This window comes from Strix aluco, chromosome 3 (assembly GCF_031877795.1).
Source record: "Strix aluco isolate bStrAlu1 chromosome 3, bStrAlu1.hap1, whole genome shotgun sequence".
Taxonomy (NCBI): domain Eukaryota; kingdom Metazoa; phylum Chordata; class Aves; order Strigiformes; family Strigidae; genus Strix; species Strix aluco.
Window position 1 is genome coordinate 31,970,186 of NC_133933.1, and position 26,916 is coordinate 31,997,101.

General features: G+C 38.0%; 1 protein-coding gene across 2 annotated transcripts in view; it reads left to right on the top strand.

Moving 5' to 3' along the window:
* MTA3 (metastasis associated 1 family member 3) overlaps nt 1-26,657 on the top strand; it is a 142,393-nt gene extending 115,736 nt beyond the window's left edge. The window contains exons 18-20 of one of the 2 annotated variants that reach the window (XM_074818022.1): nt 4,535-4,689; nt 9,517-9,544; nt 22,273-22,389. In XM_074818022.1, coding sequence (XP_074674123.1) covers nt 4,535-4,689; nt 9,517-9,544; nt 22,273-22,284 — 195 coding nt within the window. In that variant the 3' untranslated portion in view covers nt 22,285-22,389. Of the gene's footprint in view, nt 1-4,534; nt 4,690-9,516; nt 9,545-22,272 lie in introns of both variants that reach the window. The other variant, XM_074818021.1, reaches the window with a different exon arrangement.
* Nucleotides 26,658-26,916: the final 259 nt, after the last annotated feature.

Below are 26,916 nucleotides of genomic sequence, written 5' to 3' on the forward strand. Positions count from 1 at the left end.
ACTTAACATAATTTACACTTGTTTTCCACAATATCCTGTATAATTCAATCAATGCAAGATATATTAACCAATTAATATAGATTATTACCAATCATCTGAGCATGCCTCATTTCTTCTAGTGATTTTTTTTTTTTCCTTCCAGGTAGTGAGCTTCTTTTGCTCTGCTTGATTTGATTTTTTTCATTTAAAGATGTGACAGAAATTTTAAAAATGCTAATTTAAGGCATTGCGAATTTTATCCTTTTTGAAAGGATGGGGAAAAACATAAGAGATCATAAATTCAAGTCCACTTAGGAATATATGATAATCCAATTAAACATTCTTTCAGACACAGCATAAACATTCATCATTAGATTTTACACTTATAGTGCCTGTCGATGTTATGTATTTATCTCAAAGCTGGATGTCTTTTCAGAATCTTCAGTGACTCTCATTGAATAAATGCTCAGCCACTTTTATGCCAGTACAAGTTAGGAAATGTGTAGACAGGAACCTCAACTGTGATTTAGTATCTGAGTCCTGTTTCTGAATTTGTACAAGATTCCTCTCTTGACTTTCCAATGTGCCTCTTAATGTCCTTGTGCTTGAAATTCCTCTGGGAGCTAGTGAGGATAGAAGATTTACTCTCCATAATAAAGATGCTATATGAAGTTGCCACTTTAATATAAGGTGCTTGTGGAGTATCTTTGTAGGTGTCTTTGGAATAATATCCAAGCTGTTGGACTGGTAGCTGCCACTACAGCACATAGCACGTGTATAGTGATGCTCAACAACTAATTCCTCTGTTTCCCAGGCACAGCAAAGCCTTATGCCTAGTGCACCCTGTATTGAAAGACCTGGATTTACAGTTAAGCAACTGATTGAATTAGTAACTCTGTGCTGCTGCTTGCAGATTTGACAGAGCAAAACACATTCTTACGTAGGTAGCTTCTTCATGAAAGGGACTGTTTCGCTCATTGAACATTGGAGGTGTTTCAGTTGCCCAGGGAAATGGATGTTTGTGTATGCAAATGGAAAAATCCGTGACCCTGCCAGGTAAGTTTTGATAAGCAGCATTTGCAAGCAGCTCTCAAAAACTGAGCTGTGCGCCTGTCTGTGAGAGAAGTACCTGAGAACGGTGGCCCTAGAGAAATGTTTCAGCAGGGGACAGGTGAAGCTGTGAAGACATTTTAACAAACAGTCTTTCCATAAACTCCTCCTTGTTGAAGACCTTGAAAAGATTGTCTTTGGTCTCAGAGGTCTCTGGGGATGTCTTCAGTCTGCAGCATGAAGGCCTCCTGTTTGGGAGGTGAAGCTCTTCACAGAGATAACTCTGTGCTGACTTAAATATTTGTGTTCTTTATTGGATGTAACATTGCCTGAACCAGAGCTCCCTCAGCCTTGTGAGGTTTTTCTTTCAAGTGCTTTGGTTTTCTCATGATGTCTTTTGGGCATGGAACAATTTTGTCCTAGAGGTACAAGAGAACTCAGTGAATGTACCCAGATTGTGATGAGGAAAAACTTGGGAGAAAGGAGTCACTCAGCACGGAGGAGAATTTGTCCAACATGCCATTGGCAAACTCTGGGTAAAGCTCCTGCTGCTTAGGTGCTGCTCTGTGATCTGCCACTGGTATGTGGACTCTTAATACCAGTGGTTTTGTTGCAAAACCACAGCATAGCTTATTAGTGATGTTTGCAGTCGAAATCAAAATGCCAGCTGCTAATTGCACATGGCAGTGTTATGATGAAATTATTGGAGCTTTCTGCATGCAGAGATTTTGAATGAATAGTGCTTCTGTGGTAGTACAGGTAGTATTCCTGAGGCTTTCATAACCTTTCTAGCCTAACTGTGTGATGGAAGGGGAAAATTTTAAATCATAATGATAATTTTTAAAAAAGCATTTAACAAGTACTTTGTATGAAAGTTCATTTTGCTCTTGGTGTTGATATTAGTATGACAGAGGCATTGAATACTCATTGTTATACACAGTGGTAAATATATATTTTTGAGAGGAACTAATTAACTGATTTCCTACTCAAGAACTTCAATTGTTTTGATTAACTAGAAAGTAAAGATAATGTGGTCCCTAGCACAGACTGGAGAACAATTATCTTACTTTCTCTTGTCCTTAAGTGAAATGTAATTAATTTCTTCAAATAGCTTGAAAGGACCAGGAGAGAAGGGAAATAAAAGAGACAATTCTAACCAATATGATGCAACAGAAATGAGATTATATTGTAACCCTTGCACCATTTTCTCTAATGTTATCTCTTGCCTGGAATAAGAGTTAGGGTCTAATAAAAGTAGACAAAACAGAAGTTCAGAACTAGTAATGATATCTGTATCTCCCAGGGGAAAAAGTATTGTGAAAAAACACGTATCTTTCCATCAGGCTTAACCATTCTTCAGAATTTATGCCATAGGAAATACACTTTTTTGTACCTTGTATGTTTTCTGAACATTTTTTGCCTTTATGTATTGTCTTGAGTAAACGAAACGTTCAGTGGTGTATTAGAAAGGAGCCTGTGAAAAGATATAAACCATTGTATTTGATAACTTAAAACCTTTTCTGACTGGAGAAGCACAGCAAGAAATTGCCATTTGAGCCCTTGAATGTTCCTCTGTGACGTATAGCACTGGCAATTGCCAGATAAAATAATTAGTGTGAAGTCTGATGTATGACAGTATTTTCCATGTTTCATGCATGTTTTCCATGCATGAATTCTTACTCACTTTTTGAGCACTATCCACTTTGTACACTAAGAGATCTTCAGTTAAATACCTTTATGAATTTCTAATTTCATTCAAGCTATGTATTTTATCCTGAATTTATTTTAATTAATAGCTGAATTACTTCTAGTAGCATGTCCTTTAGTTCTTCCTCCCACCAAAGGCAATACAGAAAAATATGTGAAAACCAAACTGCAGTCTAGACTGAATTCAGACACTGAATGAAAAACTTAGGCAAATATTTAGGGGGACTACAAAGATAGACCTGCAGCCCTATGAGCAACAGCAACTAAATTCACCACAAACCTTGTTTGTCTCTAACACAAAGGCAAATATTTTAGCTCTAAGAAAGAGATATATGTGACTCACTCAAATTTGATGTCTTGTTGCTCTTTCTGTTGTTATTTGGTGTTGTTACATCAGATCTAAGGAATCATAGAGGATATTGTTCAATTATTTGCACAAAAATGATGAACGCTGGAATTTTTCATCAAAGGCATAAAGCTTGTCATGCTGGAGGGAGCAAATGCTGTGGATTGAGGTGTATTGAAAGTGGTGACATAATGTGAACATAATGCATTGAATATGAATGTGAGAATTGTGTAGAAGAAATGAGGCCCTTGTTTATTATTTTTGGTTATTATGTTCTTATGACGTGATTTAAGAGATCAGTTTTACGTTATGTTCTGCCAGTCTTTGTGGATACTACCAGCCCCTTCCTTACTCAGGAAATGGTCCCCTAATTAGAGGATGCTCCCATGAATGTGCAGCACTGTGCACATTTTAGGGATATTACAAAAATGCTATCAGTAATGTGGAATACTGGTGCTGTTTCACTAAGAAAATAGTGCTTCTTCCTGAGAAAACATGATGTTGAATCCATGTGAGATAAAGTAATCAAACTTTCTTCTTTGTATAATGCCTTGTATCATATCTGTTTTAGTTAAGTAGTGTTATTAGTTAGTCCTGCTGATAATCAATTATGTGGGAAATAAGATTTTAATTTCCAAGATTAATATATTTGTCATGGGATATTCTTGCAGAATGTTGCCTATAGACGATATAGAAAACATTATTTTCACTCTCTCCTTTTCATATATCAGAAGTCAGCTTCTCTCATTAGATCTGAATAATTGCTCTTGTTGCCCAATTATTCCAGGTAAAGGTTTAGTGGAAAACTAATGCATTATTTTATGTTTGATGTTACCTGTATTCAAATGAATGTGTACATATTGCAGTCAGTTCTAATATATAATGACTGGTGAGTAAACCTAAGAACCATGGCACAGCAAGGTGATACAAACCTTTCTTATCCTGCTTCCATTTAGGTTAGCAGCAGGACCAAACCACTTGTCTTATTTAGTGACTATTATTTAAAAAGACAGACAGGCAGAGTAAGGACTGATGAAGTGAGAAGTATGGATATTTTAAAATCAGATTAATGCTATACTTGGATGAAAAAACAAGTCTCATATCTCATTGGTTGGGATGCTGGGTTTTTGCTCAGAAAATGTGAATTCTCTCCTAAAATCAAGGGGTTTCTGTTGTGGAACTGCTTAGTTTGTGGCACTGATTCATGCCTCAGTTTCTCTTTGTATAAAATGGCATTAGCAGTAGTTAATTTAATTTTTAAAGAGCTTTAAGACCTGTGGATAAAATATGTCAATGCCTACAGGGTGTTATCTGACCCCCAGGTACTGGTGGAGGAAAACTAGCTGGTTTTTGAGAAGGGTGCTGTGTGTAGGCTGCCCTTTACAGCAGGACTAGTTAACAGAATTATGGTTATTCTCAGGCAAATACCTTTCCCTTTTATTATGATTTCAGCATGCTGCTCCCCATGTTCATATGACTAATGGTAAGGCCTTGCAAGCCACTGCAAGTGCCATTAAGACAAGCACCATTCCAGTGATCAAGAGACAGAGGCAAAATTGGCTTGATGCTTCAGATGATGGTTTCTTTATAGCTACAGAAGAGACCAGGTAAGAGAAATGAAATCTAAGCAGGGAACGAGGCTTCACTGCATCCATGTTGTTGATCCACTATTTGAATAACAGTTTTTGACATTATTGTTTGAGGTTGCATTACAGTGAAGAGCAATATTACATCAAAACATACACCCAATTTTGCATCTCTTGCATACTAATATTATCAGTATTTCACTAAGACGACTTAGTCAGGGCTACTTCTCTGTGGCACAGATTAGAACTTTTTAATTGTTACTAGTTGTATTTCATATACAATGAAGTTTAAGGCTCCTCTGATCATTCAGTACAATGTAAATGCATCCACAATGTAGGTTATACTCTAAATTAATTTTCAGAACTTGAAAAATATACAGCACACGATAGAGAAATATACAGCAGATAGCATCTTTTCCAGGCTAGAAATTTATTTCCTTTAAAAGCAGCTAAGGTGATCATAGTTTTCAGTCTTTTATTTACAAATTAGTTGGTAAAATTTGATGAGCTTTTGCTTTTCCCAATAGAGCTCGATATCACAGAAGAGTCACTAGTTTTCTGGAGGCTCCTCTGTTCTTTTCTTCTCCTGTTAAGATCTGGCCATTCCCTGAGTTAATTCAGACTAAGACAAGAAGTTACTGTCTATTTTTGTAAGCTGTGGTTGCTGGGCCTGTAATTTAAAAGCCTTTAAAATATTGCTTAAGCAAGGGGATTATTATGGCAAGTAACATCAGACTGCTCCTCACTTCTATGATTATTTCTCAAGCCTAGAAAAGCTGGGAGTTGAGCAAAAACGTGAAAAATAAAATGAGGAAGAGAAAGAACTTATGTAAATATAGAGCTAACCAAGGAAAATGTGCATATTTAGTCCCATTTATGGTAGATTTAGCTAGGGAAGTCAAAATACTAGTATGTGACAATTTGGTGGTTATTTCAAGATTAATTAAATATGGCACTTCATTTTTCTTTTGTATGAGGAATGCGACAATTCAGAGAGAGTGGTAGGAGGATGATGAGCTCTTAGCCTTTTGATATCTAGCCCAGATTGATAGCATTCACTATTTTGAGTTGTTGGATGCAAAGTTTAGTAGCATGTACCCTCAAAGTGAGACTGGTAACCTTTTGAGTTTTTAGAATTTTGAAAATTTTTTCTCAATTACTGTAGAGAAGTGCCTGTCAAAGGATAAGTCCTACACTGACAATGTTTTCCTCTCCCCACTGATTTCAGAGTTAGCCCAGACAACTGGCCTACACTAGATGTTTCAATTCTAGGTGATTGAAGTATGCTGAGATGAATCCTGCCTTTACAAATCCCTCATCCATGATAGCCCTGCCTGTTCCCTTCCTGCGAAATCCCCATCTCCACTCCCATGGCTGTGGAGACTGTACCCAGGCCAGGCAACAAGGCAGAACTTGCACTGTCTCCCCCTCCGCACCCACAGTGGTGGGTAAACAAGGGCCTTAGTCCACAGGGCTCTGTGTCAGCTGCTCTTCTCCAAACCATTAAAACTTTGAAGAGTAACATTTGCAATCTCCTGGTATGGGGAACACAGGGCAGTTAGACCTCACTGATACTCCCTCAAACAAGGAGGTGCCTGAAAGTGTCGCGCAGCATCACTCTGGCCAGTGCTGAGGAAGCACAGCAGGGAACGCTCAAGGGGCAGCGTGGACTGAGCTCCCTGTACAGCCATTCCCAGTCTGACAAGCGCTAACCCCGTAGGTTCGATGCCAGTACATGTGCATGCACCTTCCTTCTGTGATAGCAACACACAAGGAGTATTAGTGCCTCACACACACTAACCTTCAAAACTATAACTAATGGGAGACAGCAACTTTTTATCCTTTGAAACTCCATTTCACATGAGATCTGTTCCTTCTCTCTCACAGGGCTTTTCCTTTTTTTTCCTTTTTTTATTTTTTCCCTGTCCTCATCCCATCCCTATTGATTCCTCCCCTACCTCAGGTGTACTTTCTCCTTTCTAACTTTTTCCTTTGATGCTTTGATTCCTTCCACCTTTACTCCAAGATTATTTAGAAGAGATGGTATAGCTTGTTCTCCTCTTGACTCTCACTTGCCTCCAGCCTTTACAGCTCGAAGTGGAAAGCACTGCCTGGTTCTGCTGCTAGGAATGCACTGATGCCCAAGATGACAGTTAAATGCTCCACTCTTTAAGGGAAGGAGGGGAAAGAGGGAATAGACACTAGCCCCTGACAGTCAGCCTGTCCTGTGATAGAAATTCACATAGCTGAGCACAGCCCTGACAGGGTTGAATGCAATGTAATGGGAATGGGAAGAGATATCCAGGGAGGAGACGTTTGTGAAAAAGCAGGACACAATTTATCCAGTCCTGCCATAGAATGAAAAAAAAGGTCAGTTGTCAGTTTGCAGCCATTAGGTGTTTAAATATGTTCTGAACACTCAGCTCAGAAATAATCACCCCATTTGAGTCAAGGTAACAGCTCGCTCTTTAGGGCACTTGTTTTGTGCTGCATCAGGATCCGGTCTGTTTTATCATGTGTATTTGTTCATTAAAAATACATGCAAGACAGACACATGTGAATGACAGAAAAAGAAAAATATTTTCCAGTATAATTACAGTGTGCAAAAGGGAAAATATTTTTCAGTATAATGTTTTGTTTGTAACAGTCCATAAAATTTTCATTTCTCCGTCCTAAAACATTTTTGTTTGTGCAGTGAATTAAGGTTTAAGATGCGTATTTCTATAAAACATCAAGTAGGGAGTCTAGTGGGTAAATTTTCTCAGACATTTAGCTCAAAAAGTTATACTACGCTAGTTGGTTGATGTTATGTGAGAAAAACATATAGTAGTATTGCTGCTAAACTAAATGAGGTGCCAGTCTGTTTCATGCTGACCAAGCAAGAGATGCACATGAGCATTCTAAATTTTATTATCCATCAATAGATAAAGCGAATATATGTATTTATGCCTATAGATCCATTTTAGAAAAAATTTTTAAAGAAATTGTTATCATCCTTCCTCCTGCTGAGTTTAAGCAGCAATCATATTTGTGTAAACTATTGTATATCAGATTGCTCACAGATTTGAGATACTTGTAGCAATGGATGAGGAGGGAGCTGAATATTCAGAGTGGTGAAAATAATTGTGGAAATTATAGATCATCTAAGCTTTCCAAGGTAACCCTTGGAGTTACCCTAGAATTTTAGGACAGTGCCCTTTGCTCTTCACTCAGGCCACAGTTCAACAGTGCCTGCAGGTACACTTAAAATTTAGTGTGAGCATATGTATCATTGAAACAAAAAGACTGGAGTTTACATCTGAAGTTCAACATATTTTAGGTTCTGATCTGCCCTTCAGAATAGAACAGGAATGTACTATATATCACTTATAATGTGCATCCTCATACACTTCAGGTTTTTTTGAAGTTAAAGCTATTTGAATGCAGTTTCCTCCCCTGTTGTGTATCAGTATCTGCACATCTCGGGGAATATGCCAGCATAATTCCCCCTTTTTCCAAGCCCAGAGGCCTCTGGAAAGTGGGGCTGCACATTAGCATGGTGCTGAGTCCCAGTCATTACAGCCCCTGGCCAGTTTGGGGAAGGGACAGAATGAATTTGTATCTGCCTACCTATTAGTGCCATGAATGAATCACCCATATGAATTTCTTGATTATTCTGTATCTATATATGTATATGTAGATCTCCTTCCTGAATACCTATCAGCATGCTCAGTGAATTTTGCCAATAAATATGGAGGTCCCCAGTTTTGCTATTCCATCTGTAGTGACAAGCTGCACTCTCCATTCAGAAACTGTCCTGATGCCTGTGTGAGTCCAGCACACCTCTGTTCAGTCACAGGCTCACAGGAGGGATTAATCTAGGCAGAAAACCAGGTGACAGTTCAAGAACGCTTGCCTTGACATTACATCATAATTTTATGTTGACCTCTGCCGGATTTAACATTTTTGTATTTAGTTTATTCTTACCCTTTTTGAATTAAAAAGGAATTCTCATTCCCTTCTGCAAAATAACTTGCTCAAGGTTTTATTCTAAAGTTCAAATCTGTTTACACAATTCGTTGAAAAATCACTCTTTAAAGAACCTTACATTTAGCACTGCTCACCAAGGGAGTCTCCTTATTTCTTTTTAATATACTTAGATATTAGCTGCTAGGATTCTTCTAGCACTAAATGCATGCTTTAGGACCAACCAAAAGTCTCATAACTATAGAAGAATTTTATTCAGGACTGCACTGAATCACCTTCACTATAAGGAAGCTTTTTGGGTTTTGTTCCCCTTTTGTTGACTAGCTGTGATGTGGATTCTGTTGTAGGCCCTGTTAGAGGTTAATGCAGAAAATTACTATATTGTATGTGATTAAATTCTTTATACGGAATCATCATTCTGGGAGTTAAATAATAATTGAAAAAGTGGGACAGTTCATATTATGGTCTCCAGAAGTTTAATAAAAATATATCAACTTAATATCTGTTGAGTTCTATAAGATATAATCATAATCTATGAATAAAATTTGTAATATAGCTGTTGGATGTCAAGGGAAATGTATCTGTTGTTTAAAACTCTTCTTATCAATTCTAGGTATGCAGTGTGCATACAGTTCCTATACACATGCTCTGTCTCTAACAGAACGCATGTGCATGCTAATGATCATACTTGTATAGGGACAGCTAAAACACTGTGTGGAAAATGAAATTTTTTTTTTCAGCATTTGCATTATAAGAAATGTGTGGAAATGTTTGGCTGAATGGGTTATAGCAGCAGATTCCATATGCTTTCCCTTCATGGGCCAAAAAGCATATTTGCATATAGAACTGCAGTTGAATGACTCGATGCTTGTTTCCTTTCAGTGCTGAAGCAGTTAGAAACCTTCTCACGGTAAGTGCAACTCCATTGGGAATGAGTTAACTGCAACTGCTAAAATTAGAACATGATCTTTAGCTGTTACCAGCAGACATTGCTTCCTTTTTGCTGATAAAATTATTTGAGAGGCATCCATGTGGCAGCGTTATATAGGCAATTTTCATATTCTTCACTTCATGTGTTGTCTCCAAAAGGAAAAGCTTCCCTTGATTTGTTGAGGTACTACATAAGAATATCACAATTGCTATGATAATTACCTGATAGCACTCATTTTTATTTATGCATGTCTCATAGCACACACAAAAAGCTTAAAAACCAAAGTTGCATGTTGAGAAAGAAGAGAATGTAAGGCTGACAACCAACTTCAGCAAAACGTTGAGTCTTGCCTTGCTGTCAGTGATCTGGTTCTCTTACAGAAGTGGGGGAGAATCATGCTGGTGCTCACAGCCCTTCGTGCTCCTGCATATACCACTAACTGTGCACTGTAGCTTTATTGGTGTAAACCTGCCCCTTTAAAACCAAACTGAAAACGTGGGTGAACCAAACCCAATATTAAGAGTTGTGAATGACCTGCCCTTGACCCTTCTCCTCTCACATGTGTTTTCATCAGTGCTTAGGCAAGGTCAGGCACGGTGTTTGAGTTACCACTTGTAGCATGTTGCTGGGAGAACAGGGAAAAGTGGAGGAGTAATTCTCCAGTGCCTGGGGTCTGACATACAGTACATAGGTGCAGGTCTAAATCAAAGTCAGAGTTCCAGTGCTAACTGCTCTGCTCCTTCTTCCTCTTCACATGTGCAATTTGTATCACAGATGTGTTCATAGGTACATTTATTCTTTCTTTTTCAGTTGTCCGCAACTGTGCAAAAACTTTGTGCACCAAAAGAAAGTATTTTTAATGTACACTCAGGGATGACCTCTGCTTTTCATAAAGACAAGGCAATTTGATTTGAATTGGGATCCTGGTTTTGAACTTCACCATACTTGGATCCAGGGCATAGTGCATTTTAATTTCTTATCTGCATGGCACTGTGGCCATTAGACCCCGACCCTGTAACCGACTGCATGAAGACGCCTGGCTGCACCCATGGAGCATCAGCTGCAAGCCTGAGAACATGATGCACCAGCTACTGCCCTCTAACCAAAATATCAGCCTTTAAGGATGTAATTTTCTGGTTCCTTTACTTCTTCTGTATTATATAGTTGTTACACATCTTGAAAAACAGGCATTACAGAATATATCCCTTAGAATTATGTCTAATCCTTGCTGATAGGATTGCAGATATCTTATTGCTTGGTTGCAACAGACTACAGGTGAGCTGACAACCATATCCAGTCACTGTGACCATACTGCATATGGGGAATTTGGGGAGGAACTGTCCTTGCTACAATTTAGGAGTGGTCCTGCTTGGCTAGCTACTGTTCAAAGTTGTTATATACTCATGAGAGTGAATAATAGTTTTTGTGAGCTGTTATTTTGACCTTATTTAGCGTAGACTACTCATGAATGCTATGCACTCTTCACACTTTATAAATCATAATTCTCTGAGCTCTAGCTGAGGTATTGTGATACAGAATCACAAGCAGCAGTATAGGAACTAGATGGTAATCTCTTGCCATTTGTTTCTCATTGAGCAGTTTTCATGAGTCTACAGATTCTTCCGCTATTTATCTACATGAGTTTTTCCTCTGGCTCCTTTTACAGCACCTGCTAAGTCACCACTGTGATAATGCAAAAGTTTGTTTTTAAAAGCAGGATCATTCCATGAAGCTAAAATCAACTCACTTGAAGAATGTTAATTTTTTTTTTAAGTTATAAAAGGAATAATAGATATATACATGGAAAACACATACGTAACAAAACCTAAAGTTCAGTATAAGTTGTGCCACTAGTTAGAGCTGGTAGGTTTGAAGAGCATATGGTATTAAGAGTTTTGTTTTATCAATCTTCAGAACAAATGAAGTACAACCATTTTGGTTTGGAGCTCTGTATTAATTTTCTTGCAGTTTAAGATGAAGTTTCAGTGACATTGTAGTAAGCTACTCACCCTATTTAAAGCTACCAGAGAAGGGAAGGATGTTGCAGTGGTTGGAGTGCTTACCTAGTACTTGGAAAAACATGATTCACTTCCTTGCTCCCTCATAGACTTCCCGGAGACCTCAAGCAGGTCTTTTAAGTCCATATGTCCAAGCATTGAGATACCTAACTTCTCACATCAAAATTAACAAGGTGCCTAAATATTTTGTTGAAGATGTGGAGGAAATTGTCAATGTACCTTCTGTTCTTTGCCTGAAGAATCAGATGAAGAGTACTTTGTTCTTTCACAGGGCTGTTGTACATGGAGCAGGTCAGAAACCTTACAGGGGATCTTCTTTCAGAGAAAATTGTTTACCTTTATTGGTGATAAAAATCTCATGGAAATGCCACCCACAGGAGTCCAGAAACTGTTGACTGAAACTAGGTGATTTGTTAGTTTCAGGGGTGTCTCCACTGATTAGCAGGTGAAAATTAATTAGTGCACAGCTTCAGTGATGACCACAGGGAGACTGAGGCCAAGAACAGATGGTTGTAAATGACCTAGTTACTGCTGCCTGAAGAGTCACACCATCGGATATTGTAAAATGATCTTGTCTGATCTTACCCTGTTGTAAGCAGAAATTCAAATATGCTGCCTCTCTATGGTGGCTTAGATACCAAAGTATATTTTGCAATACCTCTTAGGTAGGAGCTTGAATGTGGTTAATTCCCATGACTCAGCTGAAGAGCAGTGACACGTTTAGAGGTGTTACTGAACCACTTGCAATCTTCTCCGCTCCCTTTGATGAAAGTCATTTCACATTGAGACAGTAGCTGCAGAAGTAGCCAGAACATTTTCTATTTGGGAAGGGAAATATAATTTCTGAAATTATATTTTTTTCAAAATTTTATTGACTTGGGGGAAAAAAACCCCAAACTTAAATGAAACACAGGGATGATGATAAGTGCATTAAGGATTGTCTTAAACACAGATGTTGGTGGAGAAGTACCTGTATAAGTACTTAATTTTACCATAAACCTCATTCACTTCATTAGACCTTCCAGACCCAATTCAGCAAAGCTCTTACATGCATGCCTGACTCCCACTGAGCACAGTCCTTCAGCTAGAGTACATCATGTAGTCAGTAATACACCTTATATGTCAGTTGTTAAATTGGGATGTCATGCAATTCTTTTAACCTGTTTTCTCATGGTTCTTGACATATTTTGAATTTCCTGCAGTATGGTTGGCCATTTCAAAAGGTTTTCCTTCAGAAGCTGTCTTTTGTGTTTGCGCAGAGGATTTGATGTAGCTGAACCCAATCCTCTTTACAGGATGTTTTAACTGAAGGTCTTAGGGCTTAGCTTTTTGCTAGTTTGCTGCTCAGCTTTTTCCTAAATCCACATCCCCAGTGGAAATGTGTCATCTTGTAATATTTGGCCATCTTCTATTGTGGGAGTTAAAACCAGTTTGGTTTTGAACAAGAAGAAATTTTTCTATAAAGAAGCATCTTTGTATGAGAAGCCAATTTCTCTTTCAAAGCCTTGGGAAGCATACAAAATAAGAATAAAAATGCTAACTTGCCAGACCACCATAGTCTTTTGCATATTTAAGTATCAAAGAAAAGATAAAGACAAGATTATACAATTGTTACCTATAGCAAGGCTAGAGTAACACTAATTTAGAACTAAAATTAGTCTACACTCACCATTTCTATGTGTAAACCACAGAGGTTTATCACATTAAATATTAGCTATTGATGGTTGTAATCCTCAAACACTGCACAATATCAGCCTTAAGAGACCTTTTTTCCTTTTTACAATTTCTGTGCCATGTGAGCAATAGTAATTAGTAGAAGCTGGACACAGGGTTAAGAATTATTTCATCTGAAGGCAGAGAAATACAGAGCAATAATGTTCACGTAGGTATAGAAATCAGGCAAAATCCTGTGCTGAACACACTGTTGCTAAAGTTAAATAGCAAAGATGATGATAAACCTGTGGTGAGTATGTACAAAAATATAATGTCAGTGATCCTCACAGTCTTAAAATTCACACAGAACTGACCACTAACTTTCATTTATAAATTGTCCTGTATTGGAGTATTCATTTCAAATTACAGATAGAGGACTTAATTCTGAGTTAGTCTATATTTCAATGTATGTATTTAATCATTCTTATTATTTTCCTCTGATAGTTGTGATGTGGGGTTTTTTAACACATTAAGATCTTTTAAATGCATGACCCTCTGGCATTAATGTAAGTAAAGCTGTGGAAAAACAAATGTTGGTCTCTTTTTGTGGAAAAGCTTGCATAAGTAAGTACATAGGCATTTTAAATGTAAAATACTGAAGGGAACATAATGACTGTGACTGTGAAAGCCAATCAGAGAGATAACTATCAGTTCTGTGGCTGGCTTACTTGTGCTGTGGATAGAGGCTAAAACATTTACCTGACAAAATACAATAGAAGCATTGTTCTAGTGGAAAAAGCACAGATCCGAACTTTAAAATTCCTACATTGTGTCTTTTGCCTGATGTGAGAGACACCAGACAAGTAATTTAACCTTTGAGTAGCTCCACCTTTTTATCTGTAAACTAGAATATTATTGATGTATACCTACCCTTAAGGATGCTGTGCAGTTTTTAATTAAGCAGTCCAGCAAGCACAATGAGATACTGACATGAAAAGTGCTAGCCGTAGAGTGGAAAGCAGGATGAGTGGCAGAAAATGAACTCGAATAGACTTTTGGTAACATGAATATTTAAAAAGAAAAATCCAATCTTAGAAATGAAGCTGACCTTAGATATTAGCGTCAAATCATTCTATGGCAAAGCTTTCCTCTCTTGACGCCACAATACAGATTTCTAATCCATATTCTGCGTTGAAGCTTCTGTGTGTAGAGTAAGTGCTGATTATGCCAGAGATGGATGGTGTGGAGTAGAGCCCCAGGGGACGGTTTTGTGAGGGAACCTTTGATCTCCAACTGTTTCTGGTAAGACTGATTAATTTTGATTTTCAGCCCTTGCTTAATAGCAAGTCGCCAGAATGCCAAGAAACTCCTCCAGATACCTCTGTTGGTACATATATTATTCCAGGAAAAGTATATGCATAATTGATAAAGAGGAAAAATATTGTCAATTTTTTTAAGTGTCAGGTAATATTATAAGCTCTAATACTGTACACAGTGTCCAGGCCAAAAATCTCAGATGAAACCTACCTAATCAATTTGAAGTAATCAAACAAGGGAAAGAAAGAAAGAGAGAAAGAAAGAGAGAGAAAGAGAGAGAGAGAAAGAGAGAGAGAGAAAGAAAGAGAGAGAAAGAGAAAGAAAGAGAGGAACTAATAAAAAGCCATACATAACATTTTGTGTTGAAACAGTTCTCTGGGGGTGTCAAAGTTGGAAACAGCAACAAAAGTAAATTATCCCCCCCCCCCCCCCCCCCCGCCACCCCCCTCCCCAGAGCATATAATAGAATGTTTTCTGTTATCTTGGACTTAAGCATATTTAGTTAACACAATATTTTTTTAAATTTTCAACACTGTCTAATGTTGCTGGAGAAATGGCACTTAATGCTTGTAGCCCAAGGCCAGAAACAGAAGTTGCATATTCTGAACATTTTTGTCATCTTAAAGTCTGGGATAACACTGGTATTGTGAATTAATATACAAGATGTTTGGGGAGTAGTTGAAAGCAACATTGTGTTCCACTCTTAGCCAGCTCTGATGCCTCTTCTCTCCAATTTCTTGCCTGTCTCAGGAAAAAATATATGCTGTCATGTGGGTAATATTTTAATCTAATAGCAGGTGATGTTTAATCAATATACAGAATGGCCATCCTTCTGCAGAATAACTAGATGGTAATGCAAATTCCTATTGGTAGAGTATAAAGTTGTGCAGTGGAGGAATTCACCCACACCCTGCTGATACAGTTAGGAAGAATAAAGGTGTTGCTTTGAGATCTTCTGGCATTTGTGCCTGTGAGCTGTAGAAGGCTTTCTGGTTGCTTGGATTCCCAAGGTGCCTACATACTGACAAATCTGCAGTGACCTTGTGTGTTCATGGGAAGGAGAGGTTAAGCAACTCTTTCTTTGTAAGGCATGAAGGCTGCTCTATTAACCTCTGAAGTAGATGGTAACTGAGGAGAGGCTAATGAATTTCAGATAAGGTGCACAGCAGGTGTCCTGTAGCTCAGGTTACAAGCCTGTTGAAGCCTGAGCCATTGTTTTGTTTTAAGGAGTATGAATAATTTACTCTTTACCCATTCCATTGAGCTACCTTTGCTAGGACTTATTGGTTCTAATACACTCTACGCAGCTGGACACTGTGGTGAAATGCCATGAATCCAAAGACAAGGCTTTCTCCCTTCTTCAAGGGGAAAACTGTCTGAGGAGCATGGCTCTGTGCATGCATCTGCCATATCACTGCTGTGTGGTGTGTAAAGTGAGATACTGTCCCTGCTGAGTTAGCAAAGCTCCATCCAACATGCAGGGCAAGGCCTGAGCTAATTAATCCATGTTGAGCTCTGTGGTGTCCATCATTCCTAGTTTGATTACTAGGTCAAGGGGTTTTTTTTAAACTGTGGCTACCATAAATCAGTCTGGTAGGGCCTCTGTGCTTCTGGCTTCTGTAAGAAGTCAGTGTTGCACCAGGACTGATGTGTAATTGTTTTCATCCTAGCCATCTGCAGTAGGTAACTTTAGGCTCTTGGTGGTAAGTACCAAGCTCACAGATGAACTAGGAGGATAATTTCATTGCTGATTGTTAAGATTTAGATTTAGTCATCGTGTGATGACTGCTGTATGACAGCATCTATTTATAATGTTTCTTAGGGGTTAAAAGTTTTTTGCAGTTCCAGTATTCAACTGAAAAATGCTGAGAATAAGACACTGCACTTCTTTAATTCCTTCTCTCCAAGCATCCTAAACCACTTTAAAATATTAATGAAATATGCCCTTTTCAGGGGAAATGAAAGCATAGAAAAATCTGTTGAACAAGGTGGTTTTTCCAAAAGCCATGCCAGTTGTTTGCAGTAAAACTGGATATAAATCATTTCGATAATGGGTAAGGTTCATGTTGTTCTAGGCACTCTAAAAATGCACACAAAGAGGTAATTTCTGCTCTGAGGAGATTTTGGTCCTTGTAGATTTTAAATCAGCAGCAGGTAGAATGAAACAGAGAGGTGACTTTGTGCCATGCAACAGGTCAGGCATGACACAGTCATAGAAGTCTGTGTTTTAAACACTTGACCTGGATTTTGCCTCCCAGTAAAAAAAATAGTCAAAAAACGTTATTTTTTGCTTTATATATATATATATATACACACATTGTAGCTGTAAGCTGTTGCTCTGGAACACAAAACATCAGAGAAGCCCTCAAGGTGGTGCAATGCTTGAAAATGCTATATTAAGCTGTTTAGGAAAATCTGACACCATAATTTGTAACTGGTGTGTCAATAAATTATTGTTCATAGAGAACAGTTTTGCTCCGTAAATATTGATACCAAGTTGGAAGATAAACACCAGCAAAGGAAAACATTTCCTTGCTAGGAGGAGAAAGATAAGACAAGCTCTTGAAACATTTAGATGATGTTGGCATGTCTGCAGCAGCACCTCTTTAATCTTACAAAGGTTGTACCACTCTATCTGCCATCTGTATGAGTTTTATAATGCAACTAAGTGGCTCATGGTAACTGCTTTCCATTAGCCCGATGCTTATTAAAACACTTCCGATTTTGTTTATAAATGAACATTTCACAAAGGAGCTTATTTTTAAAAGGCATATCAGTGTCAGCCCACTTCTGCCTTCCAAATATATTTCTCCTACTTTCTGTCATTTTGAGGTTAGATTAAAACTTTAATGGAATATGGGTAAGCTTTAGCCTCAAAGTGCTGAGGGGAAAAAAAAAAAAAAAAAGCCAAAAGATGTCGGCAAGCCAGATAGGCAGTTAAATAAAATACTTCTCATTTCCACACAGGTAGAAATGTAGGAAGTGCTGTGAATCATTCAGTCTCTTTGTAACCTGTCAAGTTTCTAAGGATCTGTGCCTACAGCTTCATTCCAGTTAAATTCTCTCTGAGCAGACAACATTGCACACATTTTGGCCTTCCACTTTGTTTAAAAGCATGTTGAAATTAATAGAAAGCCAATCAGCTTCCTAAAATAGTGCCCCCTCTTGTAATTTAATCCACTGCATAGTTGCAGTGTACCTCTGGGTACAAGAAGCCCTCAGAGGAATGAGTGATAATTGGGTCTAATAACCCCAAGGAATTGTGGTTATTTTTTAAGTAGTTGTTTTTGCTAACTGGCCTTGAGCTTGCACAGAAAATTTACATTGCACAAAATTTACATTGCCCTGGAGCAGCAGCAACTTCAGGAATCTTTGTCTAGAAGACTTTTTTTTTTTTTTTAAAGTTTCGTTTTTCTCTCTGAAAGTCTCGATGGTTAGACTGATTACAAGTTTCATATAAAACTTGTGCCAGAATGCAAAATCCTGCCTTGCTGTAGTTAATGTCTAAAACTCCACCTCCTTTCAGGGTTGGCAGTATTTTGTGCACCTGGCACATTTAAATTGCTGTTTACAATTGGCAAGCCATACCAGAATACGTCACCCCAATCTAGAGATTGGGTGGAATTTCAGCTACAATTGTCCAGGGAAACAGTTCTCTTATGCCTGCTGCCGACCTATGCATATTCCTTGTGCTGCCAGCAACAATTGGGTAATAATACATTTCCACAGCAGTAGGTCTTTGTATACAAAGTGGTTGTTCAAATGAGCTAAGAAAGACTCAGGCAAAATTATCAAATTGGTTTAGGTAGAGCATGAAACAATACTATGCCCTTCAGCTTAAGACTCTGTAGCCAGGTTTTTATTAGGTCCTTAATACATTTTTAGTAGACACAGAGCATCAAAACCACTTCTGGGCCTTGGTATTTAAGAAAGGTTATGGACATCTCAAAAGTGTGTAAGTGTTGGGGGCAATTCCCCTTCATAGGAAAATGTTTCTTTCAAAATAGCATTTATCATCTGCTAAGATGTCAGCAGGCCTTTATATGCAATGAATTTCTCTCACAGTAAAAACTTCTGCCATAATTTTAATGTATTTAGTATTACTTCTTAAGTGCTGTTGGTATAGCTGAATAGACCAAAATCACTCTAGTGATCACAACTCTGAGTCTAATGCAGAGGAGGCAAGACTGATGCACAACAGTTTATATATAGAAGCGGTAACAGGCAGATACGCCCGATACCAACAGAGCTAAAGCAAGTAATGCCTTTAACTCCTATTAGGAAAGGCTTGAAAAACACATTCTTGACTAACATCAACTGAAGGTCACCTTTCTTTATTTTATTCAAGTTTTAAAATTGGTGCTGTTTTAATGTGTGGCATAATTAGAGGGGAGAACTTTGAGTCAGCTTTTATTAATGAAAAATTTTGTTACCAGCTATCCTATTCCTGAGGAATCTGGACATAACAGATTATATAGGATTCTGCTTAACTTCACCAGATGGTTAGCTACATGGAATTCACTTAGATCCTGAGAAAGGTTTGGTTCATTGAAATGGTTTGCCTGATTAAATTTGAGCGTGGCATAAATAGGCCCTATATAGCCTAACTATTATTTCTACCCAGTAGGTTTCAGTCTGTGTATGAAACTTGCAAAGAGAAGATAGGTCTTCATAGTGTGTGGTACTTACGTACATTTCTGTATTTCTCTGAATAGGTGCCAGGGGTCTTGCGTACTGTCATCTGCAGTTACTAATTGAAGTATCATGCAGACATAAAGAATTTGTCTTATTCCTACTGTACAGCAGTGCATCACATTTGACATAAAAATGAGCACAGTGGGCTTTATATACCAATCACCTATTAAAAGTTTGATTCATTCTCATACCTTTGGTCTCAGGAGGGCTAGAAGACTTTAAAATACTTTTTAATTCACATTTCAAATGAAGTATGTAACGCATCATACTTCAAGCACTAGTACAAAAGTCAAAGGAAAAAGCAGGGGAAAATAGCAATTACTCTTTCATAACAACTGCAAAGGATGTTATCAACGCTACAGATATTAAAGCCATTTATTTGTCATCACCAAATAAAAGCTTTGTGTAATTAAAACATGTGGCTGGTATTAACTGAAAAAGGGACAGGAAATTGAACATTAAAGGTGACTCTGCCCTTAATTCACTGTATCACTGGGGAAAGGAGGAGAAGTGCTGTAGTGAAAGGGCGGCGACAACTTTATCTTTGAATTTCCTGCCTTTCATCAGCTACTATTACAACCTGCATGTTTAAGTGTTAAAAAAAACCTCTGAAGCATTATAAAACCTGATCAGTGCTTCTCAAAAAGCTTGACTGTATTTAGATGCTGAATTCTTCAGTGTAAAGCATCAGTTCCCTCCACCCTCTATATTTTTTGCAGTAAAAAGAACAGTTTTTGCTTTTAGTGAAATGGTTGTTTAAATACTACATTTAATGAAGTCAGTGGAAACTTCCATTCTTACAATTTTATTTCTGAAAGGCTATATCCCAGAAAGCTAATTTCTGGAAGCATTTTCACAATTCTGTTTAAACAGAAGTGCTGGATTGTCTTTTTAGATGCATACCAGATTAGTTCTTCTCACTGTGTGTGTAGAGCTACTTTCATTTATACTAAGCGGGGAGTTGACTGTTTTTGTGGTTCGCTTGATATGATAATGCGATGACTCCCCCTTTTTTGTTCTGCCTTTCTTTATGCTAATTTCAAACCAATATTTAATGAGAATAGCTACATCTTTTGACTTACAAAATAATCACAGATTGTAATCACAAATACTTTACTGTCCTTACATTTAGTGTCAGCTGCAAATTGCTTTCATTAGCAGCAGCCTCTTGGCAGTTTATGAAGTTGCCACATTAAAAATTCAGAAGGGCAAACAATTATCTAATATTGTTGTAAACCATGGGCTTCTCAAATGATTAATGACCGCATTTCTTCTCTAAATAAATACAAGTTTTGCAAACAAATATATCAAAAAGGATCCAGTTCTGTAAGTTTTTGCTGGAATGATCCCCATTAATAATCAGTATTTGTCTATTGTCTACTCACATGAGTTTATAAAACCTAGATGTCTCATTTAGAAATACATGTTTCCACCAGTCTCAGGTTACCTTTCTATGATCTTACCATTCTGGAAGGTATGCAATATCTTGTCAATCAGTTTAATATCTTCTTAGGACTAATTTAAGACAACCATGTAAAGTAAGTACTCAAACAGTAAGTTTGTGTGTCTGTGGGATTGTGTGAAAAGTCTAAACTTAACTTTTTGGCAATTCCTTTCCTTTTCTTCTGTTGTGCTTATTACTTAATGATGCTAAATCCTAATTTGCTATTCCAGACCATGAGATGCTGATGACATCCTTCTTTCAGGCAGCTAAAGTGAATACTTCTCTGCATCTTTTACATATATTAACCAAAATAAATGTATTTTTCAGAGTCCCTTTAACCTCTAAGAGCACAATATATTATCCTGATTTTTGACTTTTTGTTTTGTTTTTGTGTTCTTTTCTGTGGCCCAGTTACTCAACTGGAAGCTTACATTCCTGGGGAATACTCAATCAGTAACTAAATATATGCTTGAAATTTAATATGCAAAATATTATTTTAGGCTGATCCTGTATTTTCAATGTCACGTGCCACCATTTTTCAGTTTCAGCGTTAACAGCCCATTAAGACGAAAGGGACAAATCACTTCTTGAGTTACCATCTCAGAGCCTTGATGCAGGTAGGCACTTCATCACCCTGCAGTTTGTAGTCAGGTCACATTTTCAAATTGGAAGGTTTGAATTAGAAAGCTTGGTCTCTTTTAGTGTTAGAGGCCCCAGTTTGCTTTAATTCATTTCCATAAGCTCAAAATCTCTGTAATTTATAAAGCTATCTAAATGAAAGCTGGGATTCTCGACTTGAGTGAATTCAAAAAATAGGTAATTTTCCAGTAACATCTAATATTCAGGACTCTGCCAATGAAGATGGTTCTTGACATACTCAGTGTGTGTCACTTCTGTGTTTTCTGATACTCTACCAGGGATACACTCAGCATTGTGGTTATTGATTTATAATAGTAGAGAGACAGAGCAGCTGGAACATAACAAAGCTTTTTGCTTCAGAATAACTATCCTTGGATGTATAAGATTACAATACGAACAACATGGTTGCCTGTAGTTAATATGTTTGATTTATCATCTAAAAGTCTAAAATTAAAGTGAATTTACTGCACCTGAAAGGCACTAGTACAGAAAGCCCAGAGACTTGGGTCATGCATTATCTGCAAAACTGATATAGTGCAAAAAACAATTGCTCCCAGTTACAGAGGTAACACATTCACTTGGGTGCTCATGAGGTTCTTTCTTCTGTGGTCCTTCATTCCTGTATTGATATCACATGTAAGAATTCACCATTTGAGCATTGTGGCCCAAAATTTCATACAATTAAATGTTATTGTCCAAATATTGTCTAACACCAACTCACTTTTCACTGAGCAATTATCAGTTGGAGACAACTGTGAATCATCAGTTGATGGACAGGGCTTGACTGCAAGTCTCTTTTCCATGAACTAGCCTTCCTGCTCTGGTAAGAGTATTTGTTATGTTTGTTATTGGCTCTTGAGCAGTCTTCTGTTAAAGACTGAGATTTATCTCTTCTGTTGTCTCTCTCTTCTTTCCCTCCTTTCCTCCTTCCCTCCTTACAGAAAAATCCGTAAGAAGTTCACCAGATCACAGCTGAAAAGAGCTTCCAGAACACCTTGTTCTCCGATCATTGCAAAGACAAAGTCTCTCATGAACAATAGGCAGGCACGAACAGAGCCAGGAACCATCATGCACTGAAGACATCAGAGCATCAGCACCATAATCATGTCAGAATCATGTTTAATTGTGAATGCAGATACAACAAGACCTTCCACATCTTCGAGACAGAAACACAGTATGGACAGACTGTGTCTGGGTTCTGTGTTCTGGGCAGGATCCAACAGCAGCCCTTGTTTTCCCTCGTCTCTGCAAGGGCTACTTCTGGTTCACTGTGCAGGCCTATCCAGGATTGTCCTGCTATTCCCTCCATTCCTAGTCATCAGCATTGGCTGGTCAGGGAGGGACTGTTTGCACTGACCACACTGAAGGAGTATGGATGCAAAGTCCACCCACCATGTTTGTCTATGCCTTCTAGTGACTTGATACAAAAAATATGCAGCTTTCAAAACTTTTGCAGTGTCTTTAAAGCGGGATTTAGCCTTGAGCGGCTTGCATTTTCAAAAACAACTGCAAATGTTAGGTGTTCATATTTTTCAGTATTGGCTTGAGTCACTTTGGATTTGATTTTCTGAACTGCTGAGCATCCAGACCCTGAAATGAGGACAGGGAGTTGTTTAGCAGTTCTGAAACTTAATCTGAATTAGGAAGTACCCATAATTAGTGGCCAATTTTCAAAATGCTGGCCATGTTAGCTTTGGTTAAAATCCTGGAAAGTATTATGTGTGGCAGTGAACATCCAGCTGGACTAGTTGCATGTGTAGGAACTGGTCCCATTGTCTATATATTTGCAGGCATCCACCTATTTCTTTGGGTATTTTTTGCATTTCTTGAAGCCTATTCTGAATAGTGAAAGCCAGCAGAACACCCTTCCCAGTATTTCCTATTAGAAATGTCTCTCCACAAAATAGTTTCTACATTTTGATATGTCTGGATAAAAAGATGTCTTGCAGAATGCTTTGAAGATCCTAACTGTAAGGCTACAGGTAGATACTTACCATGGAGAGATGATGTGCCTTTTGAAACTACTTGTAGGAAACTGTCAGTCCCCCTGAAAGTGGGAGTGGCAACAGAGGCAGGTCTTTTTTCTACTCAGGTACTTACAGGTGAACAATCTCTGCCCTACTTTGAAATCAAGAGGCCACCAGTGTGTAGCACTGCTGTGTAAACCTAGTTGGGGTATGTTGATTATCTGAGGCAAGTTTGTGTCCTTCAATAGGTTTGGTTTCCATACGGCTTTTTAAGAGATAGTCAGACACTGAACATATAGTAAGCTGAGATGAGCTTCAAGACTTTTTTTTCTCTCTCTTTACTAGGTAGCTCTAACAGTATAGTATAGATGTGAGGTTTTCATCCAGTTGTGGACGTGCACTCAGCTCTGTGGGTAGAAAAACAAAGACGTAGTGGTGTCTCATACCTCTGGGTGATTCCCCAAAAATTATTTCCCCTCCATGCAATTTAAGGTTTCAGCCTGAAAGAGCATCTGTGGTCTCAGCCTATAAGTAGTGATACTCTCAGTGTAGGATTTTGAGCTCTTGAGACAATGGCCTAGATGCTTCTTCAAAAAAGAAAGCACCTTGACCTCCTGAAGGGACTTGCTGATGATTTTCTGGAGTGATGGATTCAGGTCTTGTCCACTGTCCTTCACCAGCAAGAAAAGGGTGAATATGAAGAAGAGATTATGACACAAAGTGCTCCCAGTACCCTGAGCACCCTAGTGAATGTCACTGATTTAGACTCAGTTGGAGAAGACCTGAGATTCATCTGCTTACAGTTCTTTTCAGTAGCCGCTGAAGTGTGCAACCCTAGGAGTCTTTTCTAGCCACAGGATCTGCTTTTTCCTCACAACAGGAGGGCTTTTCATCAGATAACTGAGTGGAGACAACCTATTCTTACTAGTAAGAATTGCCTTTATTGACTATGACATATGGAAACACCTTCTGTATAATAGCTTCCTCACCCATTAGAATAAAGAAAACATGATTATTCAGCAATCTGTTTGACTGAAAGTATGAAAAACATGAACAGAAAGAGCTTTGTCTCCCTTAGGCATCAGTGAAATCACACACAGCAGACTCATTTTCAAAGTGTCATTAGCTGTAAGGTGGTGGATTTTTTACCATGCCTTATTAAGCTTGTGCTGAAATTATTTCTTTTAGTCAGTGTGCTACAGTGTCTAGACAGTATTTTGTAAAATCTCTGTATGTTTCTGCCTTTGACAAAAGTATTAGTATCCATAATAGTCTCATGTGAAGTCATTTTTACTTCTTTCCCTCCGAGGAGAGAGAGATTGGTAACACGACTCCCTGTTATGCAGCCAGCTGCCTGATACTGTTATCTTTTGCATCAAATAGCCAAGGTAAAGAAGAATCCTTTGCAGCTTCAAGCTGAGGTGCTTCATCTGGATATACTGGAAATAATGCTGTGCCCCTGCCTGGCAGAGTCATTTCACAGGTTGCAATAGCTGACCCTTGAGGTGGGTAAGGCACGGAGGAGACTGCTGGAATCACTTCTGCTCTGTCTTTAAACTGTTTCGCATGCAGCTGCACAGAGACTTTCCCTCCCCTGAAATGCACACAGTGCACGGAGAAACTGCACGCCATGTATCTCACCTTTGTCTTTACCTGCTCTCTCTCCATCTTACCTTTCCTGCAAGACGTTCTCCAGATACGGAGACAGGATTTACCTGTGAATTTCAACCGGAAGTGTTGATGGAAGATTAGATGAAGACATGTTCCTGATGGGTTTGGGCATAAAGATTTACATTTTTGTAGAAATTGTGACACTCCTTACCACAATGTCATGGAATTCCATGCTTTCTGTTGAGTTAAAGGTTTTTCCACTGGCTGTGAGCAAAGATAACACATTCCTGTGTAAACTGTAACAGTATATCCACAGCAAATGAGAGCTCAGTACTGTTTTTATCAAGCTTCCCAAGATAGTTATTTTAAAACTAGCTAACATATATCAGTCATCAGCAATGACACTGAGTATAAACATAAACCTCAGAAGCAAGGACAAGAAGTTTGGTACTTACCATGGATGTGAGCAAGAGAATCTAGGCAGAATCAGCACTGCATTTGCAATATGATTTATTTTCCTGTTATCTAAATAAGAACTCTATCTGAAAATCTGCCTCTCCTCTTACAAATGTGGGGCTAGAAAAACATGCAAAATGCACAATCTTTTTGTCTCCAGAGGTCTCATATAAAAAGTAGGAAGATTATTTTAACATTTAAAATGTCTGTGTTGCTGATTTCAACTATATAGCTATTCTGCTCTCTTGAAATATTTTATATATTGTTTTCAGATTATTTTTAAAGGCCCTTATTTAGTGATGGAACTTTTGGGTCTGTGGGGTGGAAAAGTGAGGTTTTGAAATACTTGAGACTGCTTGAAATGTGTTGGTGGTATGAAAACAACATTTTTTAAACCAGTGTTTTGATTAAGGGCAAATATAACCTTCATTTCTGGCGTCCAAACCTTGCAGCATGTTATGAAAATCTGAGCATTAAAACTGAAATGAAGAACAAACAAGCAGTAGAAATGGTGAAATGGAATCTGCACTTACAAAATGTGCACTTTTTATTAATCTAAAGTTAAGAGGGTTTTTTAATAAATATAATTTCGACACAGGTACTTTCCTAATTATGAAGGCTTAAATAAAATGGAATGGCTGCATAGTAGTTTCTGATACAGTCACAGCATAACATGCCACAGCCTTTTGCAGAGAACAATTATAGTCCTTCAGAAATATTATATTGCGAAATACGATATGGTGGACACAATGTCTTTATATGTGTGTACTGCTATGGTAATGGAAGTGTTAGAATCCTCTGGAAATTTCAGCAGAATAATGTTCATTTTTCATTTTCTCTTGAAGGTCCTTTATATAAACCTGTGTCTTCATAAGCCAGAGTGGGTGTCAAGAGATCTGAGTTTATATAACTGCACAGTGGAATTTTTTTGAGTAAGTCAGGACTTTTTTATTCAAACATTGCATGTTGAGGGAGGAAACCTAATTTTGGAATACATGGGTTTTGGATAAGAGTTTTGAGGTTGTACTATATAGTGATCAACAAATTTGCAGAATATGCTCCTGTTGCTCATAAAGATTTAACAGTTGGTTATTGAAATACAGTATTGATTAAATAAAAAAGAGAAGCATTAAAGAGATTTCTTTTTTCAGTTCTGTTGTTTAGACTAAAAGTGAATTTCTCAATGGAATGGTAAAACTGGGAAGCTCAATGTTGAGTGTTTGAGGATGTGGAGCACCTTAGAATGAAACATAGTACTATTTGATTTGCATTAAAGTGTCTTTGTGTACAAACTTTGTGACTCTTGGCCCTTCTTGCAGGAAACCAAATTTCTGCATTGACACGGTCATCGTGTTTTACAGTAGACTACTGAATAATCAAGAGACTAAAAACTGATGAGCTGTTTAAACTGCACTAGAGTTAAAGGCACAAGTAGCTGAAATGGGGATGAGGAAAGAAGACTCAAAAGTCAAGCAGAGAGAGAGACATGAGGTATTGGTCATTGCATTGGAACACTAGAAAACTTGTTAGGATTGAACTGAAATCTAGGCA